The 26116-nt window shown below is 50.7% G+C and overlaps 1 protein-coding gene across 1 annotated transcript; it reads right to left on the bottom strand.

The window, feature by feature from the left end:
- Positions 1-725: 725 nt before the first annotated feature.
- Positions 726-25734, bottom strand: UPP1 (uridine phosphorylase 1). The gene is made up of 8 exons (XM_065884076.1): positions 25659-25734; positions 17151-17214; positions 7790-7904; positions 6009-6167; positions 4871-4985; positions 2064-2273; positions 1679-1825; positions 726-924 (listed from the first exon to the last, which is right to left on the bottom strand). The coding sequence occupies exons 2-8, from the start codon at positions 17192-17194 to the stop codon at positions 785-787; spliced, it is 930 nt and encodes a 309-aa protein (XP_065740148.1). The 5' UTR covers positions 17195-17214; positions 25659-25734; the 3' UTR covers positions 726-784.
- Between the last annotated feature and the right edge of the window lie 382 nt (positions 25735-26116).

The raw sequence follows: 26116 nt of genomic DNA, 5'->3' as shown, positions 1-26116 counted from the left end.
GGCTCAGTGGGTCTCGGATGACCTGATTACCCACCCTCATTTTGGGGTGACCCTAAGAATCTCAGGGAAGAGGGTTCTTGAAGAGTGTGTGGACCATACTCGTACGTCAACACCAGGGTCCCCGCGCGGTTCCCCGCACCCCGAAAAGTCACAGAGCTACCTGCCAAGTAGCACATATGTGCAATCAGTAAATAGCACGCCTTGGGCACTTAAAAGAGTGGAACACTAAACACTGTCACACGGGTATAGATGTGCCAAGAAGACAACTGGGGCAACTGTCCTTGGGCTGGGGGGACACGGGGACAGCCCAAAAGCAGCTGCCAGACCCACCTGAGATAGGAGGGGACACCCTGGATTCTCCCTCTGCCTGTCCCCCAGTCTCCCAGCTGGGGGGTCCTGACTCCCCAGGAAGAAGCCAAGGGACACGGGGGCACAGATGCAGGGGAGGTGTCAGGCCAGGGCAGACGTGACTTCTCTCTTAGTGAGTGAAATCTGACAACTATCAGAATTTACAAGTCTGAAAAACCTCCCTAAAAATATTTCAAATACTCAGAGGAGCGTTCTTAAAGAAAACCCAAATGAGGCTAATGTGGTGGAAATTCTCCCATGAAGCTTTCAAAAAACAAAAACTCCTGCGTAGTTAATGCAGGATTCTTTGCCTCTGAAACACAATCAGTTCCCCAGACTCTTCTACAAAGGATGCAGGAAGTCATACAGAAGGAGACTGTGGCAATGATTTTATTTGCTGCAAACACCAACGCTCATGTCTGGAGATTTGGGGACCTCAGGCTGCCGCGAGGCACTTCTTGATGAAGTGGCCCACCAGCCGCTGGGGCCGCTGCTGGTACTCGACCAGCACCTCGTGGGGGCTGCTGATCTGGTCACCTTCCAGGCGGTTGAGGAGCGTGACGCACACCACGGCCGCTGCAAAGAGCAAACGCCAGGTCAGTGCAAAGAGTGGGATTCTAGCTTAGCTCACAGAGACCAGCATCCAGGCCTCAAGGGAAGGGGCCGACAGTGGCTTCTGATAGACGGAGAACACGAAAAAGCTGAGGGGGCCACACTATCCTGTTCTGTCCTTATCCTTGCCTGCCTTTGTTCCCAGAGATTCCCAAGCAAACCCCAGGACCAGCTCGGGGGGCCCTGCACTGCCTTGAAAGGCAAGGTGACGTGAAAGCTGTGAGGCAGGTATCTGGAAGGAAGAGCTGGACCTCGAAGGGTAAGGCCAGGAACTGCGGTGGATTAGCCCCAATTCAGAAATCCAAAGATCTTTGAAGGCCAGATTCATTGTAGAGTCAGCAGCGAAGCCTGCCCAGACCCGAAGGGGGGACTTTCTCATCTTTCTGGCCTCTCAGTGGCACGTGAATCCCTGCAGAGACACTGAGGACCCTGCCTTGGACCACGTGACAATCCAAGGAGGTCCCAGCGCAGGGGTCCAGAAACACGCCTTGGGGGCAGGGCGGGTGCAAGGCCAAGGCTGGCGTTGGGCCGCCTGGGAGGAAACATGCCTTGGGGGCAGGGCGGATGCAAGGCCAAGGCTGGCGATGGGCGGGGCCTGGGAGGAAACATGCCTTGGGGGCAGGGCGGATGCAAGGCCAAGGCTGTCAATGGGCGGGGCCCGGGAGGACGGGGGGTGGGGGGGGATGGGGGGGCAGTTGGGGGAGCCTAGGGACCCAACCTCGGAGGCCGCAGGCGTTGCACATGGCGGCGAATACGGACGACTCCATCTCGATGTTGCGGATGCCGGCCTCGTAGGCCGCCCGCAGGTACTCCTGCTTGTCCTTCTCCGCGTAGGAGCAGAGTGCCCCGTCCAGGCGGCCTTGCCCTGGGAACGTGGAGAGCCGATGCTGGCCCGGGAGCGCCCACCTCCCATTCCACCGCCCTCCACCCCCGGGCACTCAGTAAGCGCCTACTGCATGCCCTCCCCGCCCCCCAGACAGAGATGCTTTCCAGCCCGACGGGCCCTGCCTGTCCTCGACCCACTGGCCCGCGAGGGAACCGGTGCTGAGACGCAGGGCCGCAGCGGTGCGGACCCCCGGGCGGGAGACCAGCGCACTCCTCACCTTCATAGAAGTCCAGGGTACACATGGTGTTGCCCACGACCGTGGGGAACTCGCCCAGGTCCGCGGAGCACCGCACCAGCTCCTGCACCAGCCAATCGTCCAGGTGCGTGTTCCGGACCACGCGCTTCCCGAGGACAATTTGCTCGAACTCCTGCTTGAAGCAGCCATCCACTGCCTGCCGGGTGATGACCACGGAGCCGGGCTCCACACCTGCAGGAAGAAGCGGGTGTCCCGGCTGCAAGGGGCGGTTAGGGAGGGGAGGGCCCCGTCCACGCACTGTGACACTGAAGGGTCAGTCATGCCCTAAAAAGAAATAGGTAAGGATCTCTTTTCAGCACCAGATTTTTTTTTTTTCCTGAAGGTAAAGTAATGAATGCGTAGACGCTGCAGAAAATACAGAAAAGTGCAAAGAAGAAAGTGAGATTGATGGGCGGCCCATCCCCAAAGCAGCGTCTTTCTGTCGCTGCTGGAACTGTCTGGGGCTCCCTTTACCAGTATGTGTTCAGCTGCTCCCTGTTTTGTACCTTATCATTTCAGGTTTTGAGTAAGGAACACTGGGGCACCCCAAACCTGGCTCCTGCGGTCACCAGCTCTTGACACCCTGGCTTCCCTCCAGGACTGACCCACCGGAGGTCCTGCTTCCTGTGCCTCCCTGGACATCTCCAAGATTGTACAGGCATTACTCTGCTCCTTGCTCTTTGGTTTTGTAATAACTTTGAGTGGGATTTGACCAGGAGCCTTTCCTACTACTACACTACTACTTACTTTAATGTGATATTGGTTTTCCTAAACATTTAGGGAGGAGGAAGGAGCCAGGAGATCTGTCCCAGAGCCCCACGTCAGCCGCTCTCATGAAACATTAAAAAACGTGGCCATGGGCTTCCCTGGTGGCACAGTGGTTAAGAATCCGCCTGCCAGTGCAGGGGACACGGGTTCGAGCCCTGGTCCGGGAAGATCCCACATGCTGTGGAGCAACTAAGCCCGTGCACCACAACTACTGAGCCTGCGCTCTAGAGCCCACGAGCCACAACTACTGAAGCCCACGAGCCACAGCTACTGAGCCTGTGTACCTAGAGCCTGTGCTCCACAACAGGAGAAGCCACCACAATGAGAAGCCTGGGCACCCCAAGGAAGAGTAGCCTCCGCTCGCCATAACTAGAGAAAACCTGCACGCAGCAACAAAGACCCAACATAGCCAAAAATAAATAAATTTAAAAAAATAAATAAAGTATAAATTGTGTCTCTAGTTTAAAAAACAAAAAACGTGGCCAATTGCCAAGCTCTGGCTCTTCTTGCCCCCTGCATGTTCATCTGGACTTTCTCTCCCTTGCTGCTTTGTCCTTGTTCTGGTCAACGTAGACTCTCCTCAGGTGTCTCCCCACACCGAGTGTGGACCTGGAAAAAAGCTCAGATGGCGGCTTTCATGAACTCATGGGACCTAGAATTTTCAAGCCACTTCAGACCTCAAATTGGAGGGCGCAGGACCCCTCCCAGTGTCAGCTGCTCTTCCTCACACAGGCCCTGCCCTCTCCCGGGATACCTGTTGGCCATTTCAGAATTCTCACATCTGACAGAAACGCTGGAGCCACCCAGTTCTCCCTCCCGAGTGGCGGCCCATGCCAGCCACCCACTGTTCCTATTTTGGGATTTGTGGGGACACCATGTCACACTGTTGTCGGGGGTTTGGGGTCTGGCTCTCTAGTTGATCTCTCTATTTTTATGGGGCAATTTTGGGAGATTCAAAATCCACCCTACTCCCTCCAGAATTCTCTCTCTGATTATTGATTTTAAAATCCCTCCAAAGCAAGAACTCAGGAAGGATTTGCTGGAGCTCCTCGCCCACGCTGATGCGATGTGCACAGCCACGAGTCCGTTGGGTCGATGGTATCACAGACTAAGTGTGCACAGCCTGGGAGCTCGTGGTCATTGGGGTGTTTTCCCGAGAACAACTCCTTTCAACTTTGAATTACAATCTGCAAACACGGATGTTAACCATCAATCTGTCTATATAGTGAAAAGAAAAATGAGATAACGTATTGAGAAGATTTAGGACCTACAGCGATCCTCTATCACAGCGAGAAAACCTAAATTTTCGAATTACCATAAATGCAGGGGAGGTCAGGTCTAGGCAGTCAGAAACAAATGCACAGAGGCCAGGCTGATGACAGCAGACCTCCTTCCAGCAGCTCCAGCTCCTCAGCGGGAGCGAGAATTACTAGAACCCAGTTTTCTGCAGAAAAACCGGCCCAGAGGTGGGACATCAGAGTAAAACAGGTTTGCCTCAAAGACTTTGGCTGAAAACTCAACATGACGTTTAGCGTTTTACTTTCTCATTGCATCCTCTTCTTTCTTTGTTGTCTTTGCGATGTTAAAAAAATTATGTTGCGAACGGGGGGCTTTTACGCAACTTAAGGACACATCTTAATTTTGTATTGCATCTCTCTCTTCCCCCTTTGATTTTCCTGTAGGTTTTCTCATAAGGTGCTTCACATCCTTGCAGGAATAAAGAGGAGGAGTGAGCAAAGTGAAGGAGAAAGGCAGAGAAAAGAGGGATTAGCAACAATAAAAAGAGAATCAAGCAAACAAGAAGGCACATGTTGTATAACTCCGAAAGGACGGGGTTTCAGGTGCGCGTGGCCTGGTGCCTTTCTGTGCCTATTTCTGGGGTATGGGTTGGGAGAAGTAGCTGGACCAGAAAAAAATAACAAAATGCCTGCTGCTGCTGAGCGCTCCTTGGGCACGGCCCAGGGAGGAGCTCTGGGTCCCCACGCTGCCCACCGGGTCCCAGTGGCGCTCTGCGCACTAACCTATCCCGCCAGAGGTGCCGATGCGGATGAGGGTGACGCCGGAGCACCGGGCGTGGTACAGCAGCTTGATGAGCTCGTGCAGCATGATGGCGATGGAGGGGATGCCCATCCCGTGCTAGAACCAGGGAGAAATGCCAGCGTCACACTCTGGTAGCACCTCTGTGTGTTCTGTGCTGCATTGCTAACTGGTGGTAAAGAAGATGAACTTCCTAACGTACATTTAGAAACTATGAACACTCGGGGAAGTGTAAAGGTTTGCACGACGCTGTCGAGTGGATGACCCCTTTGATCCACACCACCCGTGGAACAGATGGCAGCTGAGGACCAGAGGGCTGCTGTTGCTAGGTAACAGACATCCCCTGGCGTGGGAAGCCCCGCACACGTTTTCCCTTTTCTCCACACGCTCTGCCACAGCCAAACTCGGTAACTGGCTGGTGGCTCCACCGCCGCGGTTCTGCCTGTGCCGTTTCCTCCACCTCCGCATCCCCAAAACCGCCCTTCTTCAGAGGCCCTCCCGGTGCCACGTCTGCCAGGAACTGCCCCTGTGGCCAAGCCCTCTTTGGAGAATGTGTTCGTCCTGCAGTCTTACTTGTGGGAAGTGCTTCCATGGATTATCTGGACCTAAATACGTCTTACTCTTGGGTGTGTTGCGGGTGGTTAGTACCACCAGACGTCTCAGCTGCCCAGAGGGCTGGGCCCCTGTCCCAGCCTCAGGGGCAGCCTTACTGTAAGGCAGCACTTCCTCTAAAAATGTTCACCTCTGCAAAGGGAACCAAAACTGGAAAACGAGAACACCAGAGGTTTGTGTTCACCCATTGCTGAATCGCATGTGTGTGAAGTAACACGGGCGGATGGTGTGGGGACCACTTGGTGCCCGGCTCTCCTCGTGGCCCTGGTCCAGGCAGAGCACCATCTTCCTGGGTCTCCAACCTGGGTGCTCACTGTGTGCGCACAGCTAGGTGGGTGTGCGCGTGTGTTTGTACGTGTGTAGCTGTCTCTCCTGGAGATGGGCTCCACTACCTCTGCAGCCCAGCCCCAGGCTCTCCTCGACTCCTGTTTCCTCTGTCAGGCTGTGTGCAGGGCGGGGATGGGGCCTGCAGAGCCAAGGGCTGAGCCCACCACGAGGGCAGGTACTCACGCTGACCGACAGCACCGGGCCCACTTTAAACATGGCGTAGCGGTCGGTGCCCTCACAGATGTCGGGATACTCTGCACCTGGGTGGTCAAGGCCCAGCTCCACGGCCACGTACTTGATGAAGGCTTTCATCCGGGAAGGGCTTCCCCCAACACACACAAACTGCAGACAGAGAACAGAGCCCCCATCAGCACAGGCACTGCACCCCGTCTGTACAGCGGGGGTCCTCAAAGTGCCCCCCGCCAGCAGCGGCCGCATCTCCTGGAACTTGCTAGAAATGCAGGTCCCTTCCCTGCCCCCCCCCCCCGCATCTGGGGAGCCAGTAATGTGTGCATTAAGGAGCCTCCTGCTGATTCTGACACTCCCTTGAGTTTAAGAAGCACTAGTTCATGCACTCACCGCTCGCTCAGTGCAAGAGGCCCCAACAGTGCAGAGCAATCAGCTCTACACAAGCCAGGACGACCACACCCTCGCCCTCTCCAGCAGGAAAGCCCAGGCTCCACGCCTGCCCAGGCTCCGTGCCTCGTGTGCACAGCAGCCCACTGCACTGGAGAGAGCCGGCGTTTGGAATAAGATGCTGCGGGCCCCTCAGTGTGCAACCAGGGCCCCACAGCCCATCTGTAACATGGGCTTCTAACTGCTGTTTCACCGGCTGGCAGAGGCCCAAATGGCCAGCCTGTGGAAAGAGCCGGGGGCCGGTGGGGGCTCGGGGAGCCGCAGCTGTGCGGTGAGCAGGTGCTCTCAGAGAAGTCGAACCTTCATCTGCAAAGTGTCGTACGCGAAAGCGTCAAAAGAAAACAGGTAAATAAGCCAGTCTTAAGGACTTGGTGATCAAAGAGTTAGTAGCCTCTTAACATAAAGAGGAAAAACTCTATAGCCTAGAAAAAACTACAGGTTAAACTTAAGGAGAGAATGAAAACAGAATGAGCTAAGAACACACGGAAAGGAGGGGAAGGGATAAATTGACAGATTGGGATTGACATATACACGCTGCTGTATATAAAACAGATACCTACTAAGGACCTGCTGTATAGCACGTGGAACTCTACTCCATACTCCATAATGACCTATATGGGAAAAGAGTCTAAAAAAGGGTGGATATGTGTATATGTATAACTCATTCGCTTTGCTGTACACCTGAAATTAATACAACATTGTAAATCGACTAGACTGCAATATAAATTTAGAAACGAAAAGACAACAACACGTGGAAAGTCGTCCCTCGGTTTGAAACGAACAGCACAAAAGATCTGGGTGGCTGACAGGATGTAACCTGGTTATGACTTTACGATCGCATGAGGCAGCCCCGGATCTAGGGTCACTGGCTTGTTTCAGTTTTGAATTCTAAACGTTAGCCCACTTTTCCACACGGGGATTAGACACTTTAAAAGTCCTCTGCGAGGATAAGTCAGGACCAAACTAGCTAAACAGATGGATGTGCATCTTAAATGAGAGACAGCAGACACATGCGACTGCCCCTCCTGGGTATCCCTTGCTCCCCTAGAAAAGGATTAGTGTCTGCTCCTTTCTAGTCTCTCAGTGAAGCATTAGGAAATTTATTTTACATTGTTTCAGTTATAGGAACCAATACTTCTTTATGATAGTTTTCTTTCACTCAATAGTTCATATTCTTGAAAGGTAACAATTTGCAAAACTCCGATCAACATATAACTTTGAGAGCCTGTCCTCTGTCACCTCCGCCCTGTGTGGCGCAGTCTACCTGTGTCACCTGAAAGGGGGGTAATCTTGGGCCAAATGCCCAGAATCAAAACCCCTGCTTTTACCTTCACGTCTCCAAACATAGTCGGGAAGTCGTGCGTGCTGGTGCTAAGGCTGAAATGGTAGAGGACATCTTCTTTCATTGCAGCCACGTGGGGATTGCAAAGCTGTACAAAGTCACTGTCCCAAAACAGGAAAGGAGGCAGTTTAGAGAACCAGCGTCCAGGGGCCGGCAGGACCACAGCGACACCCTGTGCCAGCGAGGCGCATGCGCCACAGCGGGCAAGCCGATCCCAGCCTGCAGAGGCTCCCACACTGTCTCCGTTCCTCCCTCTCTCCTTCCCCTCACCCGCTCTCCAAACCCATGGCTTCTTTGGAGGATGATCAGGAAGGACTCAGAAGAACACCAACCAGTGGTTAGGATTCCACATTCTCACTGCCAAGGGCACGGGTTCAATCCCTGGTCAGGGGACTAAGATCCCCGAAGTCGAAAGGCTCCACACACACAAAAAAAAAAAAAAAAAAAAAAAAAAAAAAAAAAAAAAGTACAAAGATCAAAACGCCAAATCATCCCATATAAAGCATGTAGCCAGTTGCTACCCAACCCAGGTTCATTCAACATATAAACTTGGCTTCAATTGAAAAGTAGGGCTTCCCTGGTGGCGCAGTGGTTGGGAGTCCGCCTGCCAATGCAGGGGACGCGGGTTCGTGCCCCAGTCCGGGAAGATCCCACATGCCACGGAGCAGCTGGGCCCGTGAGCCATGGCCACTGAGCCTGCGCGTCTGGAGCCTGTGCTCCGCAACGGGAGAGGCCACAACAGTGAGAGGCCCGCGTACCGCAAAAAAAAAAAAATAAATATATAAATGAATAAAAATAATACATTTATCACAGGAAATATGGATGGATGAGAAGAAAAAAAATAGCCTCTAATTCTCCCTCCCAGAGATAGCCTTTCCAATCTGAGGCCTTTCTTTTTCGTTTTGTTTCACTAGCCAGCACTTTGCCGGTACAATGTCCCAAGGGAGTAAAGAGACAAGACATCTTTTCATTTTGGTTTTTCTCGGCGCGGCTGCTCGAAACCTTGTGTGGCTCACATTATATTTCTCTTGCACAGCACGCTGCTGGCCTGCAGTAGGGGTTAGCAAACGTTTCCCATAAAAGGCCAGATAGCAAATATTGTTTCCTTGCAGTTCATAGGGGCTCTGTTGCCACTTCTCAGCCCTGCTGTTCGCCCATGAAAGTGACCACAGACAACATGCAAATGAGTGTGGATGTGTTCCAGTACAACTTTATTTACAAACACGATGCCCAGGTCTAGATTGCATCTCCAGCCTTAGACACGCCTCCTTCCACAGCTGTGCCTTCCTGACTCCACTCACAGGTGTGATGCCAGATGCCACTGGCACAGAGGGAAGCAGCCATGGGTCCCCAGCAATCAAGACTTTCTGTTTCTTCCTTCAGAGTCACACTTTCCGCCCCGAACCCACGGATCACATTTCCTTCTCAATCTAACTCTGTGAGAAAAAAACCATACAGGAAGAGAAGTTCTCAACAGCCTGTGATTTGTAAACACCTATTCTCTCTGGAGTCCATCGGTCGTCAACCGTAGATGCCCAGGCTCCAGACCGAGGGCACCTGCTTCTCTCTCTCCTGCATCTCCTCGCTTCCTACTTTCGTGCTTCTCACATTTCCCTCCGATTTCCCTAGAATGGCATCCAAGTTAACTCACAGGCAAACAGTCTCAAAAGGCTGATGTAGAAAAGATGCGAACAAAATACTGAAGATAGACAGATCTTTTTCTAAAGGGGAGGGTGCTGGTGGACTGGCCAACACCCTGAGCTCATCACTAAACTGGCAGCAGGACCACTAGCAGACTGTGTTATTGGCACCGGGGCAGGGATGCGAGAGTCTCCCTCAGGAGGGGCAAGCAACCTGCCCAAGCCAGAGTCTGCACTGGACCCCGACCAGTCCTGACCAGGCTTACTCTCCTGGGGCAGGGAGGTCTCTTTTCAAGGGACCAAATCCAGTTCGGACAAACCCCAAGCTTTCCCAGAATGCCTTCTTGATCTCCAGACCAAGCTGAAATTCTAAGTCATAACACAGCCAGAGCATCTGAAGCTCCTTTAAAGACAACTATTTTACTGTAATTACGGTACTTGTTCTCCTTCAGGATGTTATGAACAAAGAGTACAAAGAGAAGGAGGGCTAACGGCCGAGCATTGGAACTGACGAAACAGAATGAGATAAAACAAATTTGTGTCATATTTCAAAATAGAAAACGTTTCTTTCCTCTTTCATTCCAGGAAGAGGAGAAGGAAATATGGCGTAACTGTGAAGACCAACAAGGATTTAAAAATATGTAAATTGGACGCGTAACAGTGAATAGAACAAGTAGTTTTGTTACTGAGGTATAGATAACTCACAGTATTGTATTAGTTTTAGGTCTATAACATAGTGATTCAATTTTTTATAGATTAAACTCCACTTTTTAAAGGATTTTAAAATAACAAGTCACAGACATATTACTTGGAAAACTATTTTCCTAGTCTACACACGATGTCAAGTGACTTTATCCTGCTTTACTCTGTCACTTTATTCGTTTAACAAATATTCGTTGAGCACCTACTCTGTAAAAGAATTGGGTGAGATGCAAAATGAATGAAACTCGGCTTCTGATTCCAGGAGTTTATCAGCAGGGAAGGGAAAACACGACTGACCATTAGACGAACTGGCCCAGACATCTTGCGCTGTATGCTCAAGGGACTGGCAGAGAACGAGGAAGGGGCTCTGGGGCAGGGAGGAGGGGGACCCTCAGCCGAACCTCACACAAGCACGCATCAGGCCCTGTGCCAGGCCGAAGGGATGCAGAGATCAGCAGGCTGGAAGCGGTGGAGACCACGTCATTAGTGGTGGTGCGTATAAGTCATTCGACACCGCAACTGCCACAGAGGCTAGGTTCTACCAGTCCCCGTCGTGAAGGCTCAGGGTCACACCTTTAATAAGAGGCTGTGCTCATGAGCTGGACTTCAGGGCTCCTCACAGGACACGCTGGCCTCTGGAGGGTGGACCATACAAGCTGGTATTGACCATAAAACGACGGAGGGAGGGGAAGATAATGACTAACCAACGGGGAGGGGTCACTGTTCAGTGGAGTCACATCCAGGGCACCTGACGCCAGGCCTCCCTTCTCCAGCCTTCGTTTCAACCACCCGCTCAGCCAGCCTCCAGGATCCTCAACCTGGGAAGGGGGGTGGGGCAGGGAGGGGCGGGGCGGGGGGGCTCGGAAAGTGGGGACAGGGCGTGTTTGCTTGTCAGTGATTGAAAGCACCAGGGAGGGACTTCCCTGGTGGTGCAGTGGTTAAGAATCCACTTGCCAATCCAGGGGACATGGGTTCGAGCCCTGGTCGGGGAAGATCCCACATGCCGCGGAGCAACTAAGCCCGTGAGCCACAACTACTGAGCCTGCACTCTAGAGCCCACGAGCCACAACTACTGAAGCCTGCACACCTAGAGCCCGTACTCAGCAACAAGAGGAGCCACCGCAATGAGAAGCCCGCGCACCGCAACGAAGAGTAGCCCCCGCTCGCTGCAACTAGAAAAAGCATGCGCGCAGCAACAAAGACCCAACACAGCCAAAAATGAATTTATTTTTAAAAAAAAGCACCAGCGATCCTACTAGTTCAATTAAAAATTCTCTCTGCAAGTACTCTTCTCAGGGCAGCTCCAAAACTTGAAAATGGACCTCAGAACCCATGGGGAAGGAAAGGGGGGGACAGGTGTCCGTGTGAAATTAGGTGACCCACACGTGCAAGTATCCAGAACAGTTCCTGAGGGACCTCCCAGAAGAGAACCAAGGAGCCCTAAGCTGGGTCCCCAGAGGGCAGCATACAGCCCTGGACATCATCAAGGCGAGAGGCCACCAGAACCAGGAGAGGCCACTGCCCAGGATGGGGTCTCCCAGGGAACCCCAGCAGAGGTGGGTGGGGAGGAAACTGGGAAAAGTAGTGGATTTCAAGTCCATGTAGGAATTGGGATTAAGACATAAAATTCTTGCTTCTCCAGTGATGACAAAAATTTGTGTTTTAGGGCAATATGAGAACCTTTTAAATATAAAATTGTCCTCTGCCTGTTTCCGCCACCCCCCACCCCCACCCCCACTTTACTGTCGATTGTGAATCTGCATTAACCAGACCTCCTTGGGAGATGACCTTCCTTCTTCATCCCGTGAGGGGCCATGACGACCCATGACCCACTACTCACTTTGTACCTGTAGATCTGGATTGTGTTCACTGTCAGCAACACATCATTTGACATATAACCCTTTGTCTCAAAAAGTTGGAACTGAGGGCCATAGTTAAAGAATTTCTTAAAGCCAGGGAGGATCCTCAAATTTTTTGTGAACGGATTACCAAGATGGGAGGGCACTGGTCTGTGGTCTGACGAAACTGACCAGAGCTGATACTCAGAGCTTGAGAGAAATTTTTTTTTGGGGGGTGGGGGGTTTCTCCCCTAAGCTAAGTGAGGGAAAGTCAAACATTCCAACATACATGAACGGGCATGTCAGTCCTCTGATACACTGAGAAGGCCACCCAATTCTTTGAGGAACGAAAAACAGCTGCCCTTGTTTTACAAATCTAGTCTTTACAGGACCTGAGGTGTGCCTTCAGAAACATCTCAAAGCTTACCAATCCTTTCACCACTCCAAAATCCTCCCCTATTTATCTTCAGAGGCTTGTAGGCATTGAAGAAGAAAAAAAATAATCCTGGCCTTAAGGGAACAAAGTCCTCCTAGGAGGAACTTGCCTTTCTCCCTCTATGCCTTTGAGATGCAAATATTCTACCTGATCACCTCCAGAAAGATTCGTGATCTTTTTAAAATGCAGATTTCAGGAAAGCAACTCTTATCCAGAGAAAAAAACAAAAGGGGGATAGGTAATTTGGAACTTGACTTGTCAAGGACGCGCAAATCTTAAGTGTCTTCTTCATAAATATTAGTAAAAAGGGTTTGGCCCTCGAGACAGGCAACCCTGTTGCATCTGCCAGAAACCCAATCTGAATCCAACTTCTTTTGTAACTGAAGGGATTTCTATTATTGTTCCTGACTCAGGGCTGAAATTGCGGAACTTTGGGAACCATGGGGTCTCTGTCTGTGTGTCTGTATGTGTCTAACCATATTGTCGATGTGTAGTACTGCCAAAATTAATTTGTATAAGAGCTCTATTTAATTGGCTTAAAGGAAGTTAGCTGCTACTTATATACATACCTAGAAATATAAAAGAAACTGTCTCGAAAGAATTTCAGAATCGTGTGAGCTAGGATTAATTTTAATTTCATTAAAATTAATTTTAATGAAAGCAAATGGTTTAATTAATACAGACATGTCTTTACAGTCACCAACATTAAGTATAATACTCTTACTGTGCCCAGGTTCACTAGAAATCACATAAGATCTTATTATTCCTGTTACAAAATTTGTCAGCAAGAAAAATGACTTGGTATGCTAAACTTTTAAGTGAATTAAATGGAAATGGTGAGAGTTTTGGTGTAAACTCTAAAGGAATAATTATGTTTTAGGAATGTCTGCTTAAAAATAGTCTCTCCAGATTTAGATAACTTGAAACCTTAGAGTTTTGTTAGATTAAGTTAAATGATGGGAATTCAATGACTATCCAGAATTTATTTCCAAATAAGATACTGAAACATTAATTACTGAACATAAGCTTCCTTTTACAGAGAAACTAAAGATATTTAGGACTATTAATAAAAATACATTTGGTGCCACACTAAGACATTTTCTGTTAGACAAAAAAACCATGTGTTTTCTAGAAATGGTAAATAGTATGTATACGTTTGCTAACGTGTGGGATGCTAATGTTTGGGAAGACAGTTCATAATTACCTATTTGTTAGTTTCTGCTGGATACTAGGTTTTAAGGTTAAGAATTATAATATATACGTAACTAAAGCCACTAAAATAAGGGAAACATTTCAGTATGCAAGGAAAGTAGGAGACATGTTTTCAGCCAAAGAAGGTATGAGGAATGGAAATCATTTTGTTCAAGGGAAAGAAATTAATTCTGTCCTAGAGCTGTCTTTTTCTGCATAATCAATAAGGGACAAAAGACAGGACATTATGGAAGGTGTGTGGAAAAGGGAACACTGAGAAAAGAGTTCTGTGTGTGGTGAGGCTAGGATTGCATTGAATTGAATACAATACATTTGTTATTAAGAGTAGCTGATGCAAGGCTGGAGTTTGGTTTTCTCTCTGTTAAGAGAATAAAGTTTTCTTGGAACATTGAGTTGCTTTTGGTAATGGATTATGTACGTTTCTTTGCCTTTTTTTTTTTTTTTTGCGGTACGCGGGCCTCTCACTGTTGTGGTCTCTCCAGTTGCGGAGCACTGGCTCCGGACGCACAGGCTCCGCGGCACGTGGGATCCTCCCGGACCGGGGCACGTACCCGCGTCCCCAGCATCGGCAGGTGGACTCAACCACTGCGCCACCGGGGAAGCCCTCTTTGCCTTTTAAGTGAGCCTTCTGAGTGAGCTGTGTTTGCCTGTGAAATATTTTATTGTCACTTTGGTTAAGTGAATTAAGTATTGTTCCTCAGTGACCTATATCCTATTTGACCAAGTGTTTTAAACCTTTTTTGATATTTTGACAAACTCCCAAATATCAAATTCTCCCTGAAGTTCTTTTGACCTCTAGCTAACTTTGGGGTTCTTCAGAGAGGACCCCTGAAGCATCTCAGAGAGAGGAATATTAAACTAATTAGGCTTATTTGGTATGTTAAATTACATGGGAAGCATTGTCAAATGAGTGGTGATAAACCTTCTTAGGTTATATTGGATGGGTAAATATTATTAATATACATATTCTAGAAATTATATGGAGCTCCTAAGAACCTGGTACGTCCTGGTAAATGTTTATAGTCATAATTCTAGTTCTTGTCTTAAAATGTTGTATGACAAAGTAATAACCAAGTTTCTTTGACAATTGCATTGTAATCAGATCTTTAACCTTGCTTTTTCAAGTCTTTTGTCATTTATAGACTGCTTCATCTTCAAAAGATTCATAGAAAGGACTTTTGGGGAATTCCCTGGTGGTCCAGTGGTTAGCACTAGGTGCTTTCACTGTGGGGATCTGGGTTCAATCCCTGGTTGGTGGTTTTGTTTTCCGGGTTTTGTTTTGTTGTCTTTTTTTGCCACGCTGTGCAGCTTGTAGGATCTTAGTTCCCCAATCAGGGACTGAACCCGTGCCCCCTGCAGTGAAAGCACAGAGTCCTAACCACTGGACCACCGGGGAATTAATTCCCTGATTGGTGGTTTTTGAATCTGTTTTCCAGATATAAGGAAACTCTTCCCGTCAAGCTAATTATGACTTACAGCAATTTGGGTAAATTACTCCCATGTAAGTGGAATCGAGACATTTATCTTTTCTTTCTACCTGATCTCTCCAGAAATTGAGAACTCCTGGGTTCCCAGTAGCTTTATCAGGTAATAAAATTAATTACCTGATAGTTGTTAACTGAGGTCTGTATTTACTGCCTCAGACTCACTTCTCAGATGATTCCTTGTTGCTATGTTACATTACTGTAGAGTTTGTTTCTGAAACTTATCTCAGTCATCTATCTTCAGATGAAGATCACATGTGCCATGACCTGCAACCAGGGGATTATGCATACGGGAAAAGATATCAGATAAAGGACTCTTTACAGCCACCTTGGAAGGGACCATATCAGGCCTTCTTAGACTTCCACTGAGACCAACACTATATCAACACCATTCAAGCTAACATTATCACCAATATCACTAAGTGAGACCATCCTACCTGGCCAATTTAATGACACCTGTTCTGAACTTGGCCATAAATACTCCTTTTCACTAGATGTTAAATATTGGGTAGCTCTTAACAGGACTCAGTAGACCTACAGAAAAGTTTATGGCCTTGGCTTTCCCTGGGTTGGTTAGGAAGATGCATAGTTGCTTTCCCTTGGGCTTAAGTTCACCTGCAGGTATCCTTGAAAACAACCCCTGCCAATCTGCCTTTAATATGAGGACTCTGGGTTCCTATCAGTTTTCCAGTGGTGTGACCATTTGGCCGAGATATTTGTTAACTCGTCTTATGACATATGAAGGATCAAATTTCTGTTCTGAATGATCATCTTCCAAATTTAGTAAAAATACTAGGAAAATGCTTTGGTTTAGGAGGATCTTCGCTTAAACCCTTACTAATGACATTAATTTTACCGTCAATTTTGATCACATCTATCGCTCACTATAAATTAATGAACAAGCACAAGGTACATGCAAGGTTAAATTGGCATAACTTCTACTGGACAACTTGGAACTGACAGTCCTTGCCAGACATCTTACTAATATAACCCCCTAAAAGGAAAGTAAGGAGCAGGCTCTTAGGTCTGGACATCAAGGGACATGATGAACCCAGGGCAGGTAAGCAACCACCCTGGCATCAAAGGAACAAATATTTGATCACCTGAGGCTTTCTATCAAAAGATTAATGATCAGAATGGGAAAATTGATGAAAAAGTTCATATTTTAAAATTTAAAATGAGAAAAATTTAAACATAACATTTCCTTTGTCCATTTGGATCTCCTCCCTTCCCTTTAGTGTGGGTTGTGCATGTGTACTAGCCAGACCTCCTTAGGAGACAGCATTCCTTTTTAATCTCATCAAGGGTCACAACTCCTTAAGAGATAACCTTCCTTCTTAATCTTGTGAGGGGCCATGATGACCCATGCCCACTACTCTGTACATGTAGATCTGGATTGTGTAAACTGTCAGTAACACATCATTTGGTATTATTACCCTTTGTCTCAAAAGCTTATATAACCGTGCTTTGACCTCTTATGGGTGAAGCAATGCTCAGAGCTTTCTGAAAAACTGTCTCCTGGGTTATAATCCTCAGATTGGCTCAAATAAAATTTTCCATTTCTTTCTTAGATCAACTACTGAGTAATTTTTTTTCATCAACACCAGCAATGCACAAATATACATAAAAGAGTGGCCATGTGAATCACATAGTGGAATAATGAAAAACTGCAAAGAAATAAGGAAAGCATTGAAAGGTCAGAACCAAGAGAGAGCTGGGAAAGAAGCAGGGACTGTGACTCAGAAGAGTGTCCAGATGTAAAGAAACCCCACTGGACACAGGTCTGGGCACCCCAAGCAAGTGCCCAGACGTCCTTGGGAAACAAACATCCCAAGGCTACGAGCAGCGGCCCTGGCACCAGGTGCCAGGGGTCTTCAGCCAGCTCAGCTGTATGCCCACCGAGTGGTCAGTCCTCCAGGCTTCAGGCTCTGACATGAGAACCAAGGTGTCCACGTGTGTCAGCTCTTAGAACACTGTATGGCTCAAAGTCATCACAGCGAGCCCGAGCCCCGCAGCGTGCAGGTCAGAGCCTTACTTGTGATTTCCAGGTTTCTTTGTTTCAGCCCCTGGCGAGGCCATCCCTCAGCTGAGGCAGGACCCTAGGAGAAAACAGCGCAGAGTCTGTTAGAAGTAATAGTCAACATTTTATGAGCTTATTTGAGCGCACTTCGATTGGAGTCAGTGGTTGACAAGGGAGCAGGGGAGCGGCAGAGCGTGAGGCCCAGGGGGCCTGTGTGATGATTGGTTGTTCATAGCACTTTGATTTTGTAGCCTGGAGGCATTTACAGCTTAGATTTCAGTGTGCTGACACAGGCTGCCTCGGCATTAGAGACACCTCAGTCCAATGGGCTCCTCGTTTAATTAGTTGAACACTAGTGGATCCCCCCAATAGGAACCAAGGTCACTTGGACCGTCAGCAAGGCCACACTAACCTGTGGAAGGTCAGTGCCATCAAGAGGAACTCGACAAATTCACATCACATACACGTACATACATAAGACCTGGAGGGTTGCTAATTTCAGAGAGGAGCTGGCGGAAATGTGCCCAAAGCGTGCCTGGGTTGGCATCTCCTACTCTGGTAGAAAACCCTTCTTCACTTCCTGGTCCCTCAGACAAGACTGCCTTGACCCAACAGACCACACCTGGGTGCCTCACGCTTCCAGAATTTTAACTCTCCTCCAGCAGGCCTCAAGGACAGCTCAGGGGGCAGAGAGGGGCCCGGCAAAGGCACCAGCTCTTGAGGGCCTGCCATGAAGGGAAGGGAAAGACCTGGGGCAGGTAGGGATCAATCCCTGCCCTGGTCCCACTCCAGAACCAGAGGAAGGGAAAACCATGAGACACAACCGCAGTTCTTACTGGGGCTCAGCCACCAGAGCGCTGACCCGACACCAGTGCCTGCGGAGCTGAGCCCGAGCACCTGCTGGGTGAACTCGGTGAGTGGTCTATGGTGGAGCTACCTCCCCCATCCCCAGGTCAGGTTCTCAACCTGCTACCTCACCAGCCACTTACCAGAAAACCAGCCTCACAAAGCTAAAACCCAAAGCCTGCTTTTTGGAAAAAAGGGTTGACGGCCACCGTTACACTCAGATTCTGACCATTTTTGGCAAATTCTGAAAACCAAAGCGTATTGTCCTAGCTGGGTCTGGAGCACAGATTTTCCTGCAGTGCTGCCTTGTCTCTCTTCACCTAGCCTTCATGCTCCCTTAGCGTTTACAGGACACTTCTGAGGAAATGTCAGCCTGTGAGTCAACTGCAAATTGATTGAACCCAAGGAGGGGGGTTATGGGAACCTCCTCTCTGTAGCCAGTGGGTCAGAAGCACGGGTGATAACCTGGACTTGTGATGGGGGGCGGCTGCGGGGGAAGGCGGGCAGTCCTATGGGACTGAGCCCTTAGCCTTTGGGGTCTGACACTGTCCCCAGGTAGACAGTGTCAGAATTGAGTTGGATTGTAGGACCCCCTGGTGTAGGAGCTGGTGTGGAGAATTGCTTGACGGTGTGGGGAAAACAAAGTAGAATTGTACTTGGTGATCAGAATCTTAGGTCATAATTTGCCTTTACAGCATCCATCAGACAGACTGATGCAGACAGCCCAGCTTCTGAAGAAGTCTGGCTTCCAGGAAATGCAACCCTGGGCACCTCCGCCCTGCAGTCAGCCGCTGCTATCCCTCTGGGATCCACCTCACTGTCTGCAGTAAGTGCAGACGTGCCTTCCGGCGAAGCCAGCCCACAGCCCTCATTATCGGCTCTCCCTCGTCCACTGAGAGATGAAGTAGGGCTTGGGGTCACCTCCTCCTGCAATGCATCCCCACCTGGCTGCTGGCTCTTCCTCTGTGGGTAGGGGGTGGGGAGCTCAGAAAGAAGAAGAGTTAGAGGCACCTTCCCACGGGGCAGAGGCTGAATCAGAGGTGCACAGTGCACCCCAGAAGGTCCCCAACCCCTATTTTCCAGGAAAGGAAGCTCAGCCACAGAGAAGACATCCTGTCTGGCCTTGCAGAGAAAGTGTGGCTCTCTAGGCCGGGTGGCTTCTCCTGCCCCTGAACCAGAGAACCGTTTTCCCTGCCTCGGCCTTGCCCTCTGCTGCCCCAGACCTGGGCTCCTTCCCGAGTCTGCTCGGGGTCTGCTTCCCCTGGTACTCTCAGTGCCAGGTGATTGTTCCCCTCCAGGCTGCGACCCCGCCCAACCCCCACCCCCAAAGTAACTCCTCCTTGGGCCTGAGCCTCATCCTGGGGACAGCAAGGCTTTACTGAACCAACTCTGTGCAGAGGAAATCGCAGACTTTTGCAATGTCCTAATTGGAACTTTCCCCACTAAATATCTTAAGACACTTATAGGTGGGGCGAGCACACAGGCAGGTTGGCCTGGGAGTCCCGGTATAGTCACCAGAGCCACATTTCACTCTCGGAAGGACCTGGGTGGGAAGGACCTGGGTGTGGAGGATCAATGATATGGCCACCCCCACCCCCACCCCAGCCCCCACCCCGCCCACTGAAAAAGGTCAAAGGTGGGGAGGAGGTGAACCTCTCAATTTACTTCCCCTGAGACCAGTTAGAGTAGGAGGGGGAGCCCAAGAGCCACTCTACTCTCACTGGCAGGCTGGTTGCTCACCCAGACTCCCCCTTATTCCAGAGGCCACTAGCGAGGGGAGCGGGCCCCACTGCTGTGAAAGGAGACCCTGGTGATGATTAAGAAGGGAGTGATAACCACGCAGGGGCACAGGGCGATGGTGGAATCTCAGAAGAAATTTTCAAGTTAAAAAAAAAAGTGCATAAACTTGTAGGCAAACGAATGGCACCAGTCATTCCTGTAAACGGGGAATGTTACCTCCATCAGCCACTGCAGCAGCCCCCATGGTGCACCCCGAGGGGACTCAGGATGGAGAAAAGAAGGACACTGGCCCTAGGTAGTGAAGATGCACATCAAAGGAATGATTTCCATGAGCCCCGACTCTTGCATCTTCCCATACACAGAATAGCACTGAAATCATTGAGATGCCTGCTTTTCTGATTAGCAGTAATCTTTTAATTACATGTTTGTTTGTTTTTCAGCAAAACTCCCTCTCTATCCTGGCTCCCCCCTTACCTCTTCGGAGCAGTCCCTCGGAGCTCTCTGAGAGGCTGTGTGCTGGGCTAGTCCTCAGTGAGGCCACCGCATAAAACATACTTCCCAAATGTTAGGTTGTGCTTTTTTTTTTTTTTTCAGTCAGCAAGCTGCATTATTTTTTCCAACAGTCAAAGGAATCAGGAAACAGGCCCAGGGGATGCTGCAGTCCCTTTACCAACGAGGCCAAAGTTTGGTCCACTGGGGGTTTAACACGGAGAGGAGGAGTCCCCCAGGGTCCACTGCAGTCTGTTCAACTCCGGGTCACAGCTTAAGGCCTAGACAAACACTCGTGGGGGGATGCCCCACCGTCTGCTCTGCACGCAGAGGCCCAGGGCGGGCACTGTCCAGCACCGCCCTTGTGCAGTGCTAACTAGGCGAGGCCATTCATAGGTGAGCTCATTCAGAGAATTTAGGGAATGTTTCTGACAACCGCTTTTTCAATTGTTTTACTGAATTAATGTTATCATGCACCTGGACCTGTTTCCTCCAACAGATAACATGTATGTGCCTTTCCTAAGGACACACGCTTGACATCGTACAGCGGACTTCCAGCCTGGACGTCATCCCAGGACGAAACCCGTGGAGCATACACTTCGTTTCCTCTGTGGCCGAGAAAATCCAGCTTGCCAAACCCCATCACTGAATTAGCGTCGCAGCGCTGTCCAACCAGGAAAGACTCAGGGTGGTTGGTCTGTCTGCCCCGCCTCAGCCCCTATGGCTGTGGGTGGAACTGCAACATCAGGGGGGATTCGGGCACTTGCCTGCTACTTTTAGCTCACCTTTTCAGTAACTGAATGCCTTTCTAATTAAGTATTATCTGTAAGAGAGCAGAAAGTTCTAAGCATTGCACGCATTAGTCATCCAACGTGTAAAATCCCCAACAGGTAGCTGTCCTGGCTCCTCAATGTGTACCTATTCAGGTTAGAACCCGCACCCGCTGTGGTGTGTGTGATCTGAAGGGAGATGAGAAAGACCCAGGGCTCTGAGAAGCTGGAGTCCACTGCCGCAAACATGAGTGACCATGAGCTCCAGTGCAGGTCGGCTGACGGAGAGCCAGGGAAAGGTGCAAACAGCGCCCGGAGGTCTATCTAGTTCAGCGTGAGGAATGGGTTGTTTCTTAGTGGTCCCTGACTAGGAATAGCCAGGAAAAGATGTGGCAGAGAGAGGACAGGACTAACGGTATTTACAACAAGGAGACGTGAAGCCCCATGAGATATGTGGAGGGTGCAGAAGAAACAGCTCAGCCAGCTCGGCATGGGGAGATGGGATTCGGGCGCTGGTTAGGGGCCAGGTGCCCAGACAGCCGCGTGTCAGCCGCGTGTCACCACCGACAACGTGACACCGTCCTGGGGCTGACTGGGGGACTCGGAAAACCTGGAAGCAGGGAATGACAGTCAGAGGTTTGTATATTGGATCCACACAAAGGGCTCCAGAATAAGCCACTGTCACATAACAACTATTCTGAGCTGAAGACTTTGAGTTCCCGAAAGCCCGTACCTGCCTGAACCTAGAGACTTCCAAACATGTCACCACCCCTCCTGGGAAAAAAACTCTTTTCTCTGAAAAACACCCAAATAGATATTGTCCTATCTTATATCTCATCTCTTTTTCTAAGGGACCATTTGTCTCTCAGAAGTCCTCTGTGTTTCCCTAAGTGCCCTTTTGGCCCCACCCCCTTCTGTCATTTCCTCTCCCAGAAGTGCCTCTCCCCACCCCTTTTTCTCTTTTTTTTTTTTTGCGGTACGCGGGCCTCTCACTGCTGCGGCCTCTCCCGTTGCGGGGCACAGGCTCTGGACGCGCAGGCTCAGCGGCCATGGCTCCCGGGCCCAGCCGCTCCGCGGCATGTGGGATCTTCCCGGACCTGGGCACGAACCCGCATCCCCTGCATCGGCAGGCGGACTCTCAACCACTGCGCCACCAGGGAAGCCCTCCCCACCCCCTTTTAAGATGGTATATCAGCCCCAAATTCCAACTACCTCCTGAAATCACGTTTTTTTTCTGAACTCTCCCATACACATGTAAATAAAAATCTGTCTTTTCTCTTGCTAATCTGTCTTTAGTCTTTTTAACCTGCAGTCCCCCAAGAACTGAATCTAAGAGGATAGAAGCTTTTCCTCCCTGCAGTTGGATTTGAAGGGCACACAGAGTGAGCAGAGATGCAATCAGAACAGCAAAGTGTGGCACCTTCCACATCCAGGAGGCGAATCCAAAGGGCTGGAAGGTGGTATCAGGGTGAGGCTGCCAGGGATGCCTGTGTCGAGTGGGAGGACAGGGAAAGAAGGCCACAGTGTGATGTCCCAAGCAAGGGGTGAGGCTGGACGTTTCGTCAGAGGCACTGGGTTCCTGCGCAAGGTGCCTGCAGCCGTCACCCGAGGCAGAAGTGCTGGGGGATACGGGGCCGCCGGTAGGAACTGGGCGCCTGGGGCCGAGTCCAGTACTAGAGAAGCATGGACTTTCCACTCTGTCTTTCAGGGGGCAGCAGGGTCCCAGCTGAGCCCTGGTCCAGAGACAGGGCTTCCAGGAGAGCTGACGGCTTTCCCACAGCCCGACCGACCAGTGGCGTGAGACCCCCCGACCTGGAGCCTGTCTCAGAAAGCATTCCTTCTAACAAACACTGTCCCAAGGGCCGCGGGTGTCCTAAAGGTGTCCCCTCTCACTTTCCAGGACCCCATGTTCTCTAAACAGGAGGGTTTCACTAGATTCTGGCCGGGAGGTGCCACCTCCCAGAGAACTCTGATCCTGGCTCTGGGGTCTCAGGCTCCTCGACTGCTAGGGGACCCGATGGGCCCACTGCCTGGGGCGCTGAGCCAATAAACACACCAGGTACTTCTGATTAAAGCAGGAGCCTTTACCGCTGGTAACAAGTAAGGAGACAGGGAGCTAGCCGTCCAAGCACCGTCTCCCCAGCAGCAGGATGGGGATGCTTTAAGCCAAGGGCACATGCGTACTCATGAAAGGGCACACGTGACCTTCCGTGTAGACGAGAGTTCTAGACGCCCTTGCCCAGCGGACAACATGCCCCAACACACAGTGCCTGTGCAAACATGGCGGCAATCCCACCCTTGGGGCAGATATTTTAGCATTAAAAAGAGGTAAAGGTCACCCTAGATTGACAAAATCCAGGCACCTGATTGTGGGTCCCAAAGGTCAGCATCACCATCCCTTAGGCACCAGTTAATCTGGAGGTTGGGCGCTTAAAGGGGTTTGGATCCTGCAAAACAGCTCAAGAATGTGCTTCAGGCCATCTTTACCTTTGAAACAGAACTGAGAGTCTTTATGACTGATTTCTTGTCTTTGCTATGGTGACTTCTCTTGCCTGAGAACAGTTGGTTGTTCCTGAACTATTTGTTCCTTTTTAAATCATTAATTACTGAGAACCACTCTTTGTTTCCACCTGAGACACAGGAGGCCATCGCTCACCTTCCTCCCAACCACCAGTGAAGGGAACACAGTGCAAACCGGAAATTCGCACTCTAGCTCTTAATGTGGGCCTGTCGGCGCACGTTACAATTTCTCTGTTGCCTGTTCTACTTCCATGAGATACGACATTATCTGGTTTGACCCCACCCCTTCCTTACTTAAGACTGTCTCAGCAACACTAACTTTGCAAAATCAAAACACCCTCCAGTTGGTTTTGGTTTTCTTGTTTTGTTTTTGTTGTTGTTCTGTTTGATTTTAGTTTTAACCCACTAAACCAAATTCAGACAGGTGGGTTACTCTGGCATATAGCTAAGTGTGTAAATGTTTATAACTTTTTTTTTTTTTTTTTTTTTTGCGGTACGCGGGCTTCTTACCGTTGGGGCCCCTCCCGCCGCGGAACACAGGCTCCGGACGCGCAGGCTCAGCGGCCACGGCCCACGGGCCCAGCCACTCCACTACATGTGGGATCCTCCCGGACCAGGGCACGAACACGTGTCCCCTGCATCGGCAGGCGGACTCCCAACCACTGTGCCACCAGGGAAGCCCATAACATTTTTTTTTAAATGAACGTATTTCAAAAGCGAATGTGTGTGTGTATATGGGAGGAAGTGAAAGAAATGTTCAGGGTTTACCTTTAAGAAGTGGGAAAAGCTGGAAGTTTCACTTTCTGTTATATGTTAGTTTTGGTTCCTTTTTTTTTTTTAGCAATGAGTTTGTATTAATTTTTTGATTAACGAAAAAGTCCACTTGGACAAAAGCCAATGTAAAGAAAAACTACTTTGTCTGTTTCAACTAAAGTGTTACTTCAGTGCCCACCAGGGCTGAAAGTCCTAGAAAAGACTATAATTCATGCCCGATAAACCTGGATGAATTAAGGAGTCTAGTAGAGAGATAACTAGAAGGTCAGTTTGGCCTCTGAAAAGGGAAAAAAGTCATGGAGGACTGGCTGAGAAGTGGGAGAGTGGAGCCCAGTGCTGAGAGCCTGGCAGAGTGAAAGCAGACAGGATGGAAGGGGTTGGCAGGGTGGGAAACCCAGATGGAGACAATCTTTCTATTCAGGGAAATCGCAAGTCTTTTAAAAGCCAAGGTCACAGCCAACGAATAGAACCGAAGGTCTCTTTGACCCGGAAAACAGAATAAGTGGGGAAAGATGGGCCAAAGTGAGGCCAGGCTAGTCCGGGCAAGGTGGCGGAGAGGCAGACAGAAGGACGGAAAACAGCCGAGGGGAGTGCAGAGCGCAGGGTCGCCACGCCTGGAGCCGGCCTCGAAGGCCTTCCAGGAAATGGCCCTGTTCTAACCTGGATTTCAGACGGGGTTTCTCTGCAATTCACCATGGGCGGGCAGCCGCCCAGGGCAGGCCCGACCTCTGGCGGGGAGGGCCAAAGACCGCCAGTCCTGGAGGAAGGGCGGTGGGGGCAGGGAGACTTCGGGCCGGTGACCTTGAGTCCCCGGGTCACGCCCCGACCCCGGAGCCGGCGAGGCTGCCCCAGGTGCCAGTCTTAAGAACAGCCTGCTGCGTACAAGAGCTGCAGATGGACCCGCTCCCCGCTGCAAATCGGATTTGTGTCAGATACTCTGTGACTTAAGTTTCTCTTTCGACCTGCCGGACACCTCGACGCCAGTATTTTACGCTGTGACACTTTGTTGTCTGTTGGCTCAAGGCGCACACCTGAGTCCATTTGAACTCTGCAAGTACGGTAACACTCATTCTCCAAAACGTAATTTCCCCTCTCCCCCGACAAGAAGGGGACGTTCCAAATGCTCCCGATTCCCTTCCCGCTCAATTTGAACTGAGGAAGACCTGCCCAGCTCCTCCACGCGCGAATCGCCTCCGCCAGGTGGACCAGCATCCGGACGGCGCCCCTCCGCGCAATCCTCCCCACCCGCCCTCCCGGCACACCCTCCCCACACATCCTCCCCGCGCGCCCTCCCGCGGGCCCTCCCTGCACATTCTGCCCGCGCCCCCTCCACGCACAGCCTCCCCGCAGATGGCCCCGCGTCCGCGAGCCCGAGTCGCCTCACCGGCAGGTCGATGATTCCTGAAAACAGGACGCTGGCCGCAGACACTTCCCGTGCAGGGACCGCCACGGGTTGCGCCCGACGCCTGCCGAGAGCTACCGGCGAGCGAGTGAGGTAGGGCCGCCCGGGGGTCCCCGCCCGCCCGCCAGCCCCTCCTCCTCTCCCGGGGCCCCTCCCCTCCCGGCGCCCCCGCCCCACCCCCGCCTGGTTTCTTGTTCCGCAGCGGGCGGCGGCGGATGACCAGCAAGTTACTCTTGAAACCAGTAGCCCCGCCCACGACACCTCCCTGCGGCTTCCTCCCCGCCTGACAGCAGAGACGTGGGGGACGGAGGTGACTACCCGAGGTCACCGCTCATGCCAGAGCCCGGCTGTCCGCGGGGCCCACCCCGAGCGCGAGCCGGGGGGCCGGGGGAAAGTGGCAGAGAGGATGAAGATGGGGAGCCCTGGGCCCCGGGGTAGGA

This window comes from Phocoena phocoena, chromosome 9 (genome assembly GCF_963924675.1).
Source record: "Phocoena phocoena chromosome 9, mPhoPho1.1, whole genome shotgun sequence".
NCBI lineage: Eukaryota > Metazoa > Chordata > Mammalia > Artiodactyla > Phocoenidae > Phocoena > Phocoena phocoena.
Note: the sequence above shows the minus strand (reverse complement) of the source record. Positions and strands in the feature narration are given on the sequence as shown.

Excerpts from the sequence above, each read along its gene's own strand:
- UPP1 (XM_065884076.1), bottom strand. The coding sequence starts at position 17,194 with ATGGCCTCGCCAGGGGCTGAAACAAAGAAACCTGGAAATCACAA. Across the intron at positions 7,905-17,150 it reads AAGAAACCTGGAAATCACAA|TGACTTTGTACAGCTTTGCA; the intron begins GTAAGGCTCTGA and ends GTTTTGGGACAG. Across the intron at positions 1,826-2,063 it reads TACCCTGGACTTCTATGAAG|GGCAAGGCCGCCTGGACGGG; the intron begins GTGAGGAGTGCG and ends CCACGTTCCCAG.